The 13,380-nt window shown below is 39.0% G+C and overlaps 1 protein-coding gene across 1 annotated transcript in view; it reads left to right on the top strand.

The window, feature by feature from the left end:
• Window positions 1-13,380, top strand: part of chtf18 (CTF18, chromosome transmission fidelity factor 18 homolog (S. cerevisiae)) — a 37,773-nt gene that overhangs the window by 1,009 nt on the left and 23,384 nt on the right. The window contains exons 3-5 of the mRNA XM_051933332.1: window positions 900-1,095; window positions 1,666-1,758; window positions 2,028-2,080. Of these exons, the coding sequence (XP_051789292.1) occupies window positions 900-1,095; window positions 1,666-1,758; window positions 2,028-2,080 (342 nt within the window). The remainder of the gene's footprint in view (window positions 1-899; window positions 1,096-1,665; window positions 1,759-2,027; window positions 2,081-13,380) is intronic.

Here is a 13,380-nt window from a genome sequence, read left to right as displayed (position 1 = left end):
AATGTAGACTAACCTGTTTTTTTTTTTTTTTCTTCCAAATATATCAAGAATTGTTTGATGCAGCTCTTGTGACCCCAATATTAGCAATCACATTTATGCAAACTATTCTTTCAGAATTGCCTTACTGTTTGTACTTGTGTATAATATACAGTAGTTTAATATTGTGTCTGAGAAATATGGTTGCTTTTATGCAGTGAAATTTCATACCAGGTAATGAATAACTATATTATTTGTTTTATTGTTGTTTGGTCTGTGTCTCGAATGTGGATGTTCACAACACTGGAGCACCACAAGGAGCAGTTCTGTCTACTTTTCTGTGCTTCGTGACTTCCTTCAATTATTCTATGACTCTGATTTTTTTCTGTGCTGTAGTATGCTGGGCTGGAATGCAGGCCCAGTTTTATGATGCACTCAAAATCCTGAAAAGTGTATTGGAGAAGAGAATAAAGACAAAGCCGATGTTCATTATGAACAATGCTGCACATCCTCTCTAGGACACACCAGCATTAAATAGGTTTAGTAAACCAGTTATTCAGTAAAGGTGAAAGCATGTCTGGTTCTCATTCATACCTACAGGAAAAACCTCTGTAGTGCCTTTCTGTGACAGCTATCTCTTATCATTTGCTAAGTTAGTCTTTTTTTTTTTGGTAATTTTGGGTGTATTCCAGGGTGGGGTTGGGCTGTTGTTGGTTTTTTTAAATATTCCTTGAACTTCTGTAAATGACTGAATTTCCACTTTGGAACAAGTGAAGTCTGTCTGAATGCTCTACTTAGATGGGTATGACTGTGGGCTGTCAATTTTACTTTAACAGAATATATTAACAATCAGTTGTCTGCTCCACACCAGAAGAATTCAAGTCTCTTCAAAACTGAATTAACTAAAATGTATTTCTTGTTAGGAACTCGAAGCTTTTCTTTCAGAATTTGCTTGACATCAGTGATATGGCACCTCTTCAAGAGACCCCAATAAAGCCAGTGCGGACCCAAGTCCTGAAAAGGCCACCTTTCATGGAGGACTACGTTAATGTGACTTCCAGTGACGGGATCCGTGTATTTATGGTGCTGAAAGATGATGATTCTGGCACTGGTGTGCAGGTGAACAAGTTTCTCAAACCCTTACTATTGCACCCCCCTCATTCACAGATTGAATGTGTTGTACAACAGTACTTGTATTTTTGCTGAAAGCGATCTGTGAAACAGATTCTTTAACATCTTGTGGGTAAAAATAATTGTTAATGTGATCTGTAAAACGTTTTATAAGTATATATTGCACATATCAGAAAGCAGTTGCAAATATTACTTATATAATAAAACATTCTCCAATCACACATGAAACAGGCAGCCTTGTAAAAACTAATTGTACTGTAAAGTTATTTCAAAATAAGGTATTTTTTAAAATTTGATTAGGAAGTTCGAGAAAATGCCTTTTTAAAAATCCAGCAGAATAGAATGGGTCTACACACCTTGTCTTTCAATGCTGCAGTTTTCTTGTTCTTTGAGTCTGTGGAATTCTGACCCACGTCTAGAGGAAAGGGGGTCATGCAAGATGGTTAAGTTTACATGATTTCATGTTTCTTACTGGACCTTGTTGTTGGCATAGATGTATAGTAGCATACAGAATGCGGATCCAACTGTTTTTTTTTTTTTTTTTTCACCCTCTTTTAGCTTCAGGATGCAGAGGCAGGCTGGAATAGTCAGAGGCAGCTGAATCTGCTTGGAGTTCCTTTCTCGACCTTAAAGGACAGCATTACACAAGAAGTATGCAGTCTTGTTTATTTCACAGTAGTGTTCATAATACTTAAACTATTTCAATGGCAGAGAAATACCTCATACAGGTTTAGATGGTAACAGTTCAATGCCACTTAGGCTGGTCTTTCACATTAAAAACTACTCCTTTTAATTGCTTTGTGTAGTTTCCAGTAGTGTATTAAATTAAACAATGCAGCTTGCAACATCCTAACTAGATAGATGTCTCCTTTGAATAGGCGGCTTTTATATTTACCAGGTTATATTTATATTTCTTTTAGCACCATAGGCGAGTGATGGAGGAATGCCAAAGGCTATCCAACCAAATAAACAGGTCAGTCACTGCTGCTTTTTTGAAGATTCTTTTGTAGGTTTGTGAGGTAAAATTAGTTTCCTGGGCCACTAGATTTCACCAACTGGTTGTCTATTAAAACCAATCTGTTGTTCACTGTCAGAGCAGTAGAACCTTTAATATCTCTGGGATATTTCCTAAATATATTTGATACAATGTCCGTTTCAGAGAGGACAATTTTCACTAAGGATCTCGTATATAATGTAGCATTGATGAACTATGTATGGAAATTCATTTATGAATATGCTACAGTCATGGCCAAAAGTTTTGAGAATAATATTTGTGTCAATTTTTTCAAAGTGTGCGTCTACATTGTTTTTTTAGATCTTTTTGTCGGATGTTATGGTATACTGAAATATAATTACAAGCATTACATTAAGTCTATGCAAAGAGTCAATATTTACAGTGTTGGCCCTTCTTTTTCAAGTCCTCTGCAATTTGCGCTGGCATGCTGTCAATCAGCTTCTGGCCAAATCCTGACTGATGGCAGCCCATTCTTGCATAATCAATGCTTGGAGTTTGTCAGAATTAGTGGGTTTTTGCTTTTCCACCCGCCTCTTGAGGATTGACCACAAGTTCTCAATGGGATTAAGGTCTTGGGAGTTTCCTGGCCATGGACCCCAAATTTCGATGTTTTGTTCCACGAGCCACTTAGTTATCACTTTTGCCTTCAGGCATGGTGCTCCATCATGCTGGAAAAGGCATTGTTTGTCACCAAACTGTTCTTGGATTGTTGGGAGAAGTTGCTGTCTGAGAATGTTTTGATACCATTCTTTATTCATGGCTGTGTTCATAGGCAAAATCGTGAGTGAGCCCACTCCCTTGGCTGAGAAGCAAACCCACACTTGAATGGTCTCAGGATGCTTTACTGTTGACATGACACAGGACTGATTGTAGCACTCAACTTTTCTTCTCTGGACAATATTTTTTCTGGATTCCCCAAATAATCGGAAAGGGGATTCATCAGCGAAGATGACTTTACCCCAGCCCCCAGCAGTCCAATCCCTGTAGCTTGTGTAGAATTTCAGTCTGTCCCTGATGTTTTCCTTGGAGATAAGTGGCTTTTTTTGCTGCCCTTTCTGAGACCAGGCCGTCCTCCAAAAATCTTCATCTCACTGTGTGTGCAGATGCACTCACACCTGCCTGCTGCCATTCCTGAGCAAGCTCTGCACTGGTGGTGCCCCAGTCCCACAGCTGAATCAACTTTAGGAGATGGTCCTGGTGCTTGATGGACTTTCTTGGGCACCCTGAAGCCTTCTTCACAACAAATAAACCTTCTTCTTTTTCTTCTTCTTTTGGCTGCTCACGTTAGGGGATGCCACAGCGGATCATCATCTTCTCTATCCTATGCATCTTGTTCTGTTACACCCATCACCTGCATGTCCTGTCTCACCACATCCTTAGGCCTTCCTCTTTTTCTCTTCCCTGGAAGCTCTATTCTTAGCATCCTTTTCCCAATATACTCGGCATTTCTCTTCTGCACATGTCCAAACCAACGCAATCTCGCCACTCTGACCTTGTCTCCCAACCGTCCAACTTGAGCTGACCCTCTAATATCCCGCATTTCTAATCCTATCCATCCTTGTCACACCCAGTGCAAATCTTAGCATCTTTAACTCTGCCACCTCCAGCTCTGTCTCCTGCTTTCTGGTCGGTGCCACAGTCTCCAACCCATATAACATAGCTGGTCTCATTACTGTCCTGTAGACCTTCCCTTTCACTCTTGCTGATACCTGTCTGTCACAAATTACTCCTGACACTCTTCTCCACCCTGCCTGCACTCTTTTTCACCTCTCTTCCACAATCCCTGTTACTCTGTACTGTTGATGTATTTAAACTCCTCCACCTTCGTCAACTCTACTTCTTGCATCCTCACCATTCCACTGACCTCCCCCTCATTTACACACATGTATTCTGTCTTGTTCTTACTGACCTTCATTCCTCTCCTCACTAGAGCATATCTCCACCTCTCCAGTGTCTCCTCAGCCTGCTCCCTACTATTGCTACAGATCACAATGTCATCAGCAAACATCATAGTCCACGGGGACTCCTGTGTAATCTCGTCTGTCAACCTGTCCATCACCATTGCAAATAAGAAAGGGCTCCGAGCCGATCCCTGATGTAATCCCACCTCCACCTTGAATGCATCCGTCACTCCTATTGCAGATCTCACCACGTTCACACTTCCCTCGTACATATCTTGTACGACTCTTCCGTACTTCTCTGCCACTACCGACTTCCTCATACAATACTACAATTCCTCTTGAGGCACCCTGTCATATGCTTTCTCCAGGTCCACAAAGACACAATGCAGTTCCTTCTGGCCTTCTCTATACTTCTCCATTAACACCCTCAGAGCAAGCATCACATCTGTGGTGTTCTTTCTTGGCATGAAATCATACTACAGCTCACTAATCATCATCTCACTTCTTAACCTAGCTTCCACTACTCTTTCCCATAACTTCATGCTGTGGCTCATTAATTTTATCCCCCTGTAGTTACTACAGTCCTGCACATCCCCCTTATTCTTAAATATCGGCACCAGTACACTTCTTCTCCACTCCTCTGGCATCCTCTCACTTTCCAAGATTCCATTAAACAATCTGGTTAAAAACTCCACTGCCATCTCTCCTAAACACCTCCATGCTTCCACAGGTATGATGCCATCTGGACCGACAGCCTTTCCATTTTTCATCCTCTTCATAGCTGTCTTTACTTTCTCCTTGCTAATCCGTTGCACTTCCTGATTCACTATCTCCACATCATCCAGCCTCTTCTCTCTCGTTCTCTTCATTCATCAGCCTCTCAAAGTACTCTTTCCATCTGCTCAACACACTCTCCTCGCTTGTGAGTACGTTTCCATCTTTATCCTTTATTACCCTAACCTGCTGCACATCTTTCCCAGCTCGGTCCTTTTGTCTAGCCAATCGGTACAGGTCATTTTCTCCCTCCTTAGTATCCAACCTCTCATACAACTCATCATTAGCCTTTGCCACCTTTCTCTTCACCTCCTTGTACTTTTGTCTACTTTCTGCAACTCTCTGACTATCCCACTTCTTCTTTGCCATCCTCTTCCACTGTGTACTCTCCTGTACTTCCCCATTCCACCACCAGGTTTCCTTTTCCTCCTTCCTCTGTCCAGATGTCACGCCAAGCACCTTCCTTGCTGTCACCCTTACTACATCTGCTGTAGTTTCCCAACTATCTGGTAACTCTTCACGACCACCCAGTGCCTGTCTCACCTTCTCCCTATATTCAACCTTGCAGTTTTCCTTTTTCAGCTTCCACCATTTGATCCTTGGCTCTGCTCTCACTCTCTTCCTCTTCTTGATCTCCAACGTCATCCTACAGACCACCATCCTATGCTGCTTAACTACACTTTCCCCTGCAAACACTTTGCAGTCTTCAATGTCCTTCAGATTTACTCTTCTGCATAGGATGTAATCTACAGTACCTATGTGCATCTTCCTCCACTCTTGTACAAAACCCTATGTTCCTCCCTCTTCTTAAAATATTTATTCACCACAGCCATGTCCATCCTTTTGGCAAAATCCACTATCCTCTGACCTTCTTCATTCCTCTCCTTGACACCATATCTACCCATCACCTCCTCGTCTCCTCTGTTCCTTTTACCAACATGTCCATTTAAATCCACTCCAATCGCCACTTTCTGTCCCTTGGGTACACTGTTTATCACTTCATCCAACTCACTCCAAAAATCTTCTTTCTCATCCTTTGCACACCTAACTTGCGGGGCATCTGCACTAACAACATTCATCACACCTCCAATTTGCAGCTTCATAATCATTACTCTGTCTGACACTCACCTACAAAACACTCTTGACATACTGTTCCTTCAGAATAACCCCTACCCCATTTCTTTCTTTCCACACCCTGATAGAACAATTTGAATCCACCTCCAATCCACCTGGCCTTACTCACGTTTAGTCTCTTGCACGTACAATATATCAACCTTCCTTCTCTCCATCATATCTGCTAACTCTCTCCCCTTACCAGTCATACTGCCAACATTCAAAGTTTCTACCCTCAGTTCTACTCTCTTTACCTTGATCCTCTTCTTCGGCCAACAGTAGCCCAATTTCTGCCATCACCCTGTTGGCTAACAGTACTGGTGGCGGTCGTTGTTAATCCGGTGCTCGACCGATCCGGTATGGAAATTTGTATTGTTGTCCTCGTATTGATTTGGCAAAATTTTTTACACCGGATGCCCTTCCTGATGTAACCCTCCCCATTTATCCGTGCTTGGGACTGGCACGAAGAAACACACTGGTTTGTGCATCCCCTGTGGCAAATTTAGTCAGCATGACAGGGTGATTACCAGCCTTGTCAATACTCTCACCAGTATTAACGAGGATCAGTGAAATGATGTCAGCAGGTCCTTTTGTGGCAGGGCTGAAATGCAATGGAAATGTTTTTTTGGGATTAAGTTCATTTTCATGGCAAAGGGGGACTTTGCAATCAATTGCAATTCATCTGATTACTCTTCATAACATTCTGGAGTATATGCAAATTTCCATCATAAAAACTGAGACGGCAAACTTGGAGACTTTGTGAAAATTAATATTTGTGTCATTCTCAAAATTTTTGGCCACCAGTGTGTATGTATTTTTTGTTTTACAAATGCAAAAAGAAAACTGTTATCTCTAAATGAAATAATTGAGATGAGCATGATACAATCCATATTACAGAATATTCGCTTTCAGTGCAAGTGCATGCCTCCAAAAATAAGTAAATGCATTGTATTTACTCTGAAAAAGATGGAAGATTATAACTAAATTCTCTTGTGATTTTATATAGGAATTTTATTATTTTCAGTATGCCATCAATATGTTCAGAGTACATTTAGGCATAAGTTCAGCATTAAAATTGAGTTTTTAATCAGCCTGTTTAACCTGTAGATGCTTCATACATACTGTATAAGAAATGATAATCAGAATCCACTTTTGCTTACAGTGTAAGAAAGTTAATACTTTAAGTAATGCATACATTTGTTTTGGGAACAGGTTTAATGTAGTATGTAGGGGTAGTTTCCAGATAAATCTAAAACCTGTTTTGAAACTGGTGAAAGATGCTGACTGAGGCTGGTTACTTCATCAGTCCATTGCAAGGTACACTCACACCTGGCTAGTTAGACACCATGGAACCTAAAACATTTTTTGGAATGCAGGAACAAACCCAGATATACAGATAACTGTGCCAGAATTTAAACCTAGGTCTTTAGGTCAATGAGAAGCAGCACTAATAAATCTTCTGCTGTGCTGCCATATATATAGATATAGATATATATATATATAGATATATATATAAATATGAAATTATGCAAATATTATTCTGTGTAAGTTATACTTGCAAAATGCAGTTATGTTTTGTATAAAGACAGGATAATCAAGAATGTCTAGCATTTGAGTTGTGAGATTGATATAAGCATTCTGATGGCAGTAGATGACAGGTTTTATTGCTAGAATACTGATATTGCTACTAACTTAATTAGACAATATAATAAGGCCATGCACAAAAGTGCTTGTTTCCTTTTGTTTTTGCTTTGTCCATTTCTAGGTGAGTTAGCAAATAATGTGAAATTCTGGGACTCCTCACTATCAATATCCAGACAGTGTACTAAAGCCATTAAGAAGACTAACAGAATGTTACGTTATATAGCATGATGTGTAAAGTGCAAATCAAATGAGGTTATGCTTAAGCTTTATAACACACTGGTGAGGTCTCGCCAGGGGCCTCATGTATAACACCGTGCGTAGAACTCGTACTATAACATGGCGTAAGCACAAAAGCGGGAATGTGCGTATGCACAGAAAAATCCAGATGCATAAATCTCTGCGTTCGCCAACTTCAACGTTCTTCCGCTACATAAATCCCAATCAGCGTGAAAAGTAACGCAAGCACCTGCTGCCCCACCCCAGCTCCTCCCAGAATTATGCCTCTTTGAATATGCAAATCATTATAAATAGCCCTTAAGCTCAGTGTTAAGTGAAAAGACAATGGTAAAAGCATGGGGGAAAATAGAAGAATTTCAGCAAATACTAAGTGGAGGCAAGGAAAAACTTACTATTCGTTAGTTGAAACAGTGATATAATCAACAAAAGGAAGTTGATCGAGTAACATATAGTGTTGGAGAAACTTGAAAGCTCAAGTTCATAAAGTCGCTCAGTGCCCGAAATAAAAAAGAAGTTGTCACATATCAAAGTCACCGTGAAAAGGTGAGTCGTAGCCTACCATCTGAGTGTCATATGAAAGCTTATTAGGGTACAGAGAAAAAAAAATAGCCACACAGTGGGGGGAAAAAAGCTTGAAATGTCAACTTTAATCTCGGAATTTCCACTTTAATCACGTAGTTTATTTTGTCATTAAAGTAGAACATCATAAACTTCATCTTAAAATCGTTTAATTTAGTAGTTTCTCAAATCCCATCGTAACTAAAGTAGCACGTTAAATGCTTTGTTTTGTATTTGATCTTCTATGTGCTCTATTTGTGTGAATCACTACGTGCTTCTGGGCTTTCTCTTCCTCCGACAGGACACAGAATCCATTACATTCGTAATATTACATCTCTCTGAATAATTAAAATACTGAGATGAATACGTGATATCTTTTTCATGATGATGGGAATGAAAGCATGTTATTAAACATGGGAACACGGTGGCGCAGTGATTGTTCATGTCTCACGCAAGATGCTTCCTGCGCCATGCGCAACCTTCGATGAAATAATTTATTGCAGCAGTACTGTCTCTTTCAAACGTACTAATCTCGAATTCTTGTCCTTACTTTTCTTTCTCCAAATACCCAATCTCCATACAATCGGCTCTGTAATAGACGTTAAGCCATCTGTAAGCTTAGAACGACGATTCTACAAAACGTTTAAGGAACATTGAAATATCTTGGTAATACGTGTTTAATTATTCTATCCTTCCAGTGTTGCACCAGCCCTGCAAGAATACAGCACGAGGTAGGAACAATCCGTGAACTAGCTAGCGCTGCGGCACTGTGTCCTCACATGTTTAATTATTAACAATATTTAACTTCATTTAAATAATCTAGTTTTATCTGTATAATATAATCAACATATTTTGCTGCATTTCATCTTAAAAATGATAGTCATCATATGTAAATACGCGCTTTATAAAGTGGCGCAGGTTGTGCAATATTATAACTGTAGTACAAGTGTACAGAGAGGTCATTGTACTTATAAGTGCAAACAGTTCTACAAGGAGCACTTGATGGACTGATTGAGTACATTTAAAGTTCTTGGGATGAAACTGTTTCTGAACCACGAGGTCCGTACAGGAAAGCCTCTGAAGCGTTTTGCCGTGGCTGAGGCAGCGTGTGCTTGATGCTGCATACCGATAATTCTCTTTCCGATCAGCTGCTGCTGTGATTCCAAACACAGATATAGTGATATAAATACTCCGAGTGGTGCAGTGAGAGTAATATGGAAAAACATGATCCACTGTGGCAACCCTTAATGGGAGCAGCTGAAAGAAGAAAAAGAAGCTGCAGTGAGAGTAACAACGCTAAAGCAGTTATGGTATTTGGAATACTATGGCTATTCCCTGGATCATTACATTGTTACAGGTTAATTACAATCAGATGCATTACACTAATAAACAATATGCAGTTAGTTTCAGTGTATTTATAAAGCTGCATCAGGAATGTGGATCTAAGAAAGAAAGGGTAACCACACAGGAACAGTAGCACTGCTTTGATGCTGGGTGCTGCCAGTCTGCAAAACCGAGCGGAGAACTTGCGTACGCCAGGGTATGAGGTACCGTGGAAATGTGCGTGGCTTTACGCCAAGTTTAGGTTTTATACATCGCAATTTGAGCGTGGAAACGTTCGTACGCAACATTTCTGTGCGTACACAATGTTTATACATGAGCCCCCTGGTGTTCTGCATGCAGTTTTGGTCTCTGGGCTGCAAAGTGACATAGCAGTGGTAGAAACGGTACAGAGAAGAGCAACTAGGCAGTTTCCAGGACTACAGGGTATGAGTTATGTGAAAATGTTCCAGGAGTTGAGAGTTAAGAGATGAAATTATTGAAGTTTTTATTATAAAAGGAATTAGTGTGGTAGATTCAGGCTGTTAAAATGAGTCAAACAAAAACATGGTGACGCAGTTGGAAACATGTTAAGGGTAAATTTTGCACAAATGTTAAGTTATTCTTCACACAGGGAGCCAATGACGCATGGAATAAATTGCCAAGGTTTAAGGTAGTCAGTAGGACTTTAGGGACCGTTAATAGTTGACTTTATTTTAAAGAAATTAGGTGGCTAGGATTGGTGAGCTTTGTTGGGCTTGAAAGGCCTGTTCTCATCTAAATTTTTCTAATCCTGTTCCATTAATGAGAGCAAGTGGGGCTTGGTAACACATGTGATTCATATAGTAAATAGTGACATACTTGTTATTTACATTACACTGAAAACAACCTTCATGTTGCATTCTCAGCAGAACATAATGATTAAATATTTCTCTAACACTATTTTATTTGTGAAAGGTTCACAACTACCTTTTGCTCTTTGTGACCTGATGCTGCTAAAAAGTTTAGTGTGACACTTCAACATAAATTTTAATTCTTCACCAGACACTTTCACAAATGCTATGTTTAAAGAAATGTCATGTCAATTTCTCACCCACGTAATTCAGATCGTGGTCATAGGGGATGCAGAAGCCTAACCCAGCTAGCATAGGGCACAAGGCAGGAACAAACCGTGAACATGGTGCCAGTCCATTGTAGCACTTGTTTAAAGACATTTGAACTTCCTTTAAAGTTAGATTTACTCCCACCACTACCAACAACAAACACTACTACAAGAACTACAGTTTATATATCACTTGAATCAAAATCTGCACTTAATGAAAGTTATTTGAGAACCATATTTTGAGATGCCTATTTAGGCTCTATTTTTAATAGGATGATATTGTAAAATACTATTGCATTTTTTATGTAATATACTAACACATGTAATTTAATTCTGTTCTCAGTTATTTATCTTAATACAGTGGAACCTCGGTTCGCGACCATAATTCGTTCCAAAACTCTGGTCGTAAACCGATTTGGTCGTGAACCGAAGCAATTTTCCCCCATAGAATTGAATGTAAATACAATTAATCCGTTCCAGACCATATGAACTGTATGTAAATATATATATATTTTTTAAGTTTTTAAGTACAAATATAGTTAATTAAACCATAGAATGCACAGCGTAATAGTAAACTAAATGTAAAAACATTGAATAACACTGAGAAAACACTGCAATAGTTAGCGCTATAGCGCTACCAACTGCTGGCTAAAAACACTTTTTTTTTTTTTTTTTTTTTTTTTTAAATGAGTTTTAAGCACAGGGAAAAAAAATGAACATTTGAAAAAATCTGTAATTTAGTAAACCACCAAGAAAAGTAACATTGCAACAATGCACGCTACAAACCGATCGCTGTAAACAGAAGTGAAAACAAAATCAAGCCCAGTGCATTCTTTAACTGCCTTCCTACCTTATGCGTCCAGCTCTCTCTTTCGAGCTGCCTGTGAGTGCGTCTCTCTCTCGCGCGCTGCGTGTGTGTGTGTGTGTGTCGCGCTCTCTCGCTCTCTCTCTCTTGCTCACTGCACAGGAAATGCACAGGGAGAGACTGAACATGTACAAACCGAAAGGGAAACTGGCTTGTTCATATACCGAGTGTGTGGTCGTGAACCGAGGCAAAAGTTTGACGAACTTTTTGGTCGTAAACCGATTTGTACATGTACCGAGACGTTCGTGAACCGAGGTTCCACTGTATGACCCACTATTGCAAAAGTGTTTAATATTTTGATAAAAAAAAATCTAACTTTCAAAAGTGTTAACTACGTCCCTGAATACAACGGAATGTTGCACTATGTGTACGTTTTCTTACTTGTTTAATTTTTTTTCTTTAACTGTACTTAAAATGTAACTCTATAAAGACTACTACTGCATTTGCTTAAAAACTTCAGTTTATTCCAATGTAATCCAAGGATACATTACACTGTCTTGCTCTCTTTTTTTATTTCTTGGATGCACCATGCCATTTGATTCCACTTTGATGTAGTTTAACTCTGTACCTTGAATTAATTTCATTTTTTTGTCTTCATTAGCAAGATTCCTTGTTTGCTCTGCTGTCAGTTTTGCTAGTGGCACAGGCCATGCACATTACTACCAAGTGCTTTAAAATTATGTATAAAAGAAAATGTGTAATGGTGTTGTGGAAAGAAGGCTAGATTATAGTTTTTAATTAGAAGATATACTGTGTCGTCTTTCAGTTTAGATGGAATAATTGCATCATGCATATTCAATGATTCCTTTCTTTAAATTGAGAGTTCATAGTTATGGACCAGAGGGACACTCATGCTGCGTTTAAAACATTTTTTCCCAACTATATATCATTTAGTGTTGGTGTGTGTGTGTGTGTGTGTTTTTTTTTTTTTTTTTTTTTGTTTTTTTTTCTTTTTTTAGAGTCACAGGGTCAAAACGTTCTTTTTAAGTCAATTAAGCTTTAACTTAGTGGATGAAAAATAAATACAGTAATTTGATTCATCTTTAACATAGTTAATCTAGAGAAATTGGGTATGAGTCAATTAACTGCTGAACTCACATTTATAAGTCTCTTGATATTTTCTAGCAGCTTTACATACACATGAAAGTGCTTGCTAGATTCTCTATAATCCACTGTCACGGGTTTACTGTTCTTTTAGCATCATAAACAGCTGTTCATCCTCATTGGCACAGTCACATGCAAACACACACAGGGCAGCTTTACCAGTCCAATACAGGAATTGCACAATGGAAGACAAAGCAAATCTATGGACTTCAATACGCTTCAATACGATGTCCATCACATACTAAGCAAGAATTTCTTACCCCATGTAAAGTCTGGGAAAGGGATCAGTCCAACTTTATTACATTAATGAAGAACATTGTCAACATAAACCTGATTAATTTAGCTATTTGGGACAGAGTCCTAGCTCTCCACATTCTTCATAGAATAGCTATTCTGTATTGTATTTTCTGGGCTAAAGAAAAAACAATTCTGATGTGATTTTTTTTAATATATTTATTTTTTGATAAAAGAGGCTCACACCCAGAGCACAGCTATAATTTTAAATTGCAGGATCACTGAAAGGACTGTAGTAACCTAGCACCGTTTGGGATTAAGTGTTAGGATGAAACTCTGCAGCAGTTGTCCCATATAAACTCTGATTTGAACATCAGTACATTTTTGATGAGAACTGACTATTCCT

This window comes from Erpetoichthys calabaricus, chromosome 11, assembly GCF_900747795.2.
Source record: "Erpetoichthys calabaricus chromosome 11, fErpCal1.3, whole genome shotgun sequence".
NCBI classification, from domain to species: domain Eukaryota; kingdom Metazoa; phylum Chordata; class Cladistia; order Polypteriformes; family Polypteridae; genus Erpetoichthys; species Erpetoichthys calabaricus.
This window is presented reverse-complemented; position numbering and strand designations above follow the sequence as displayed.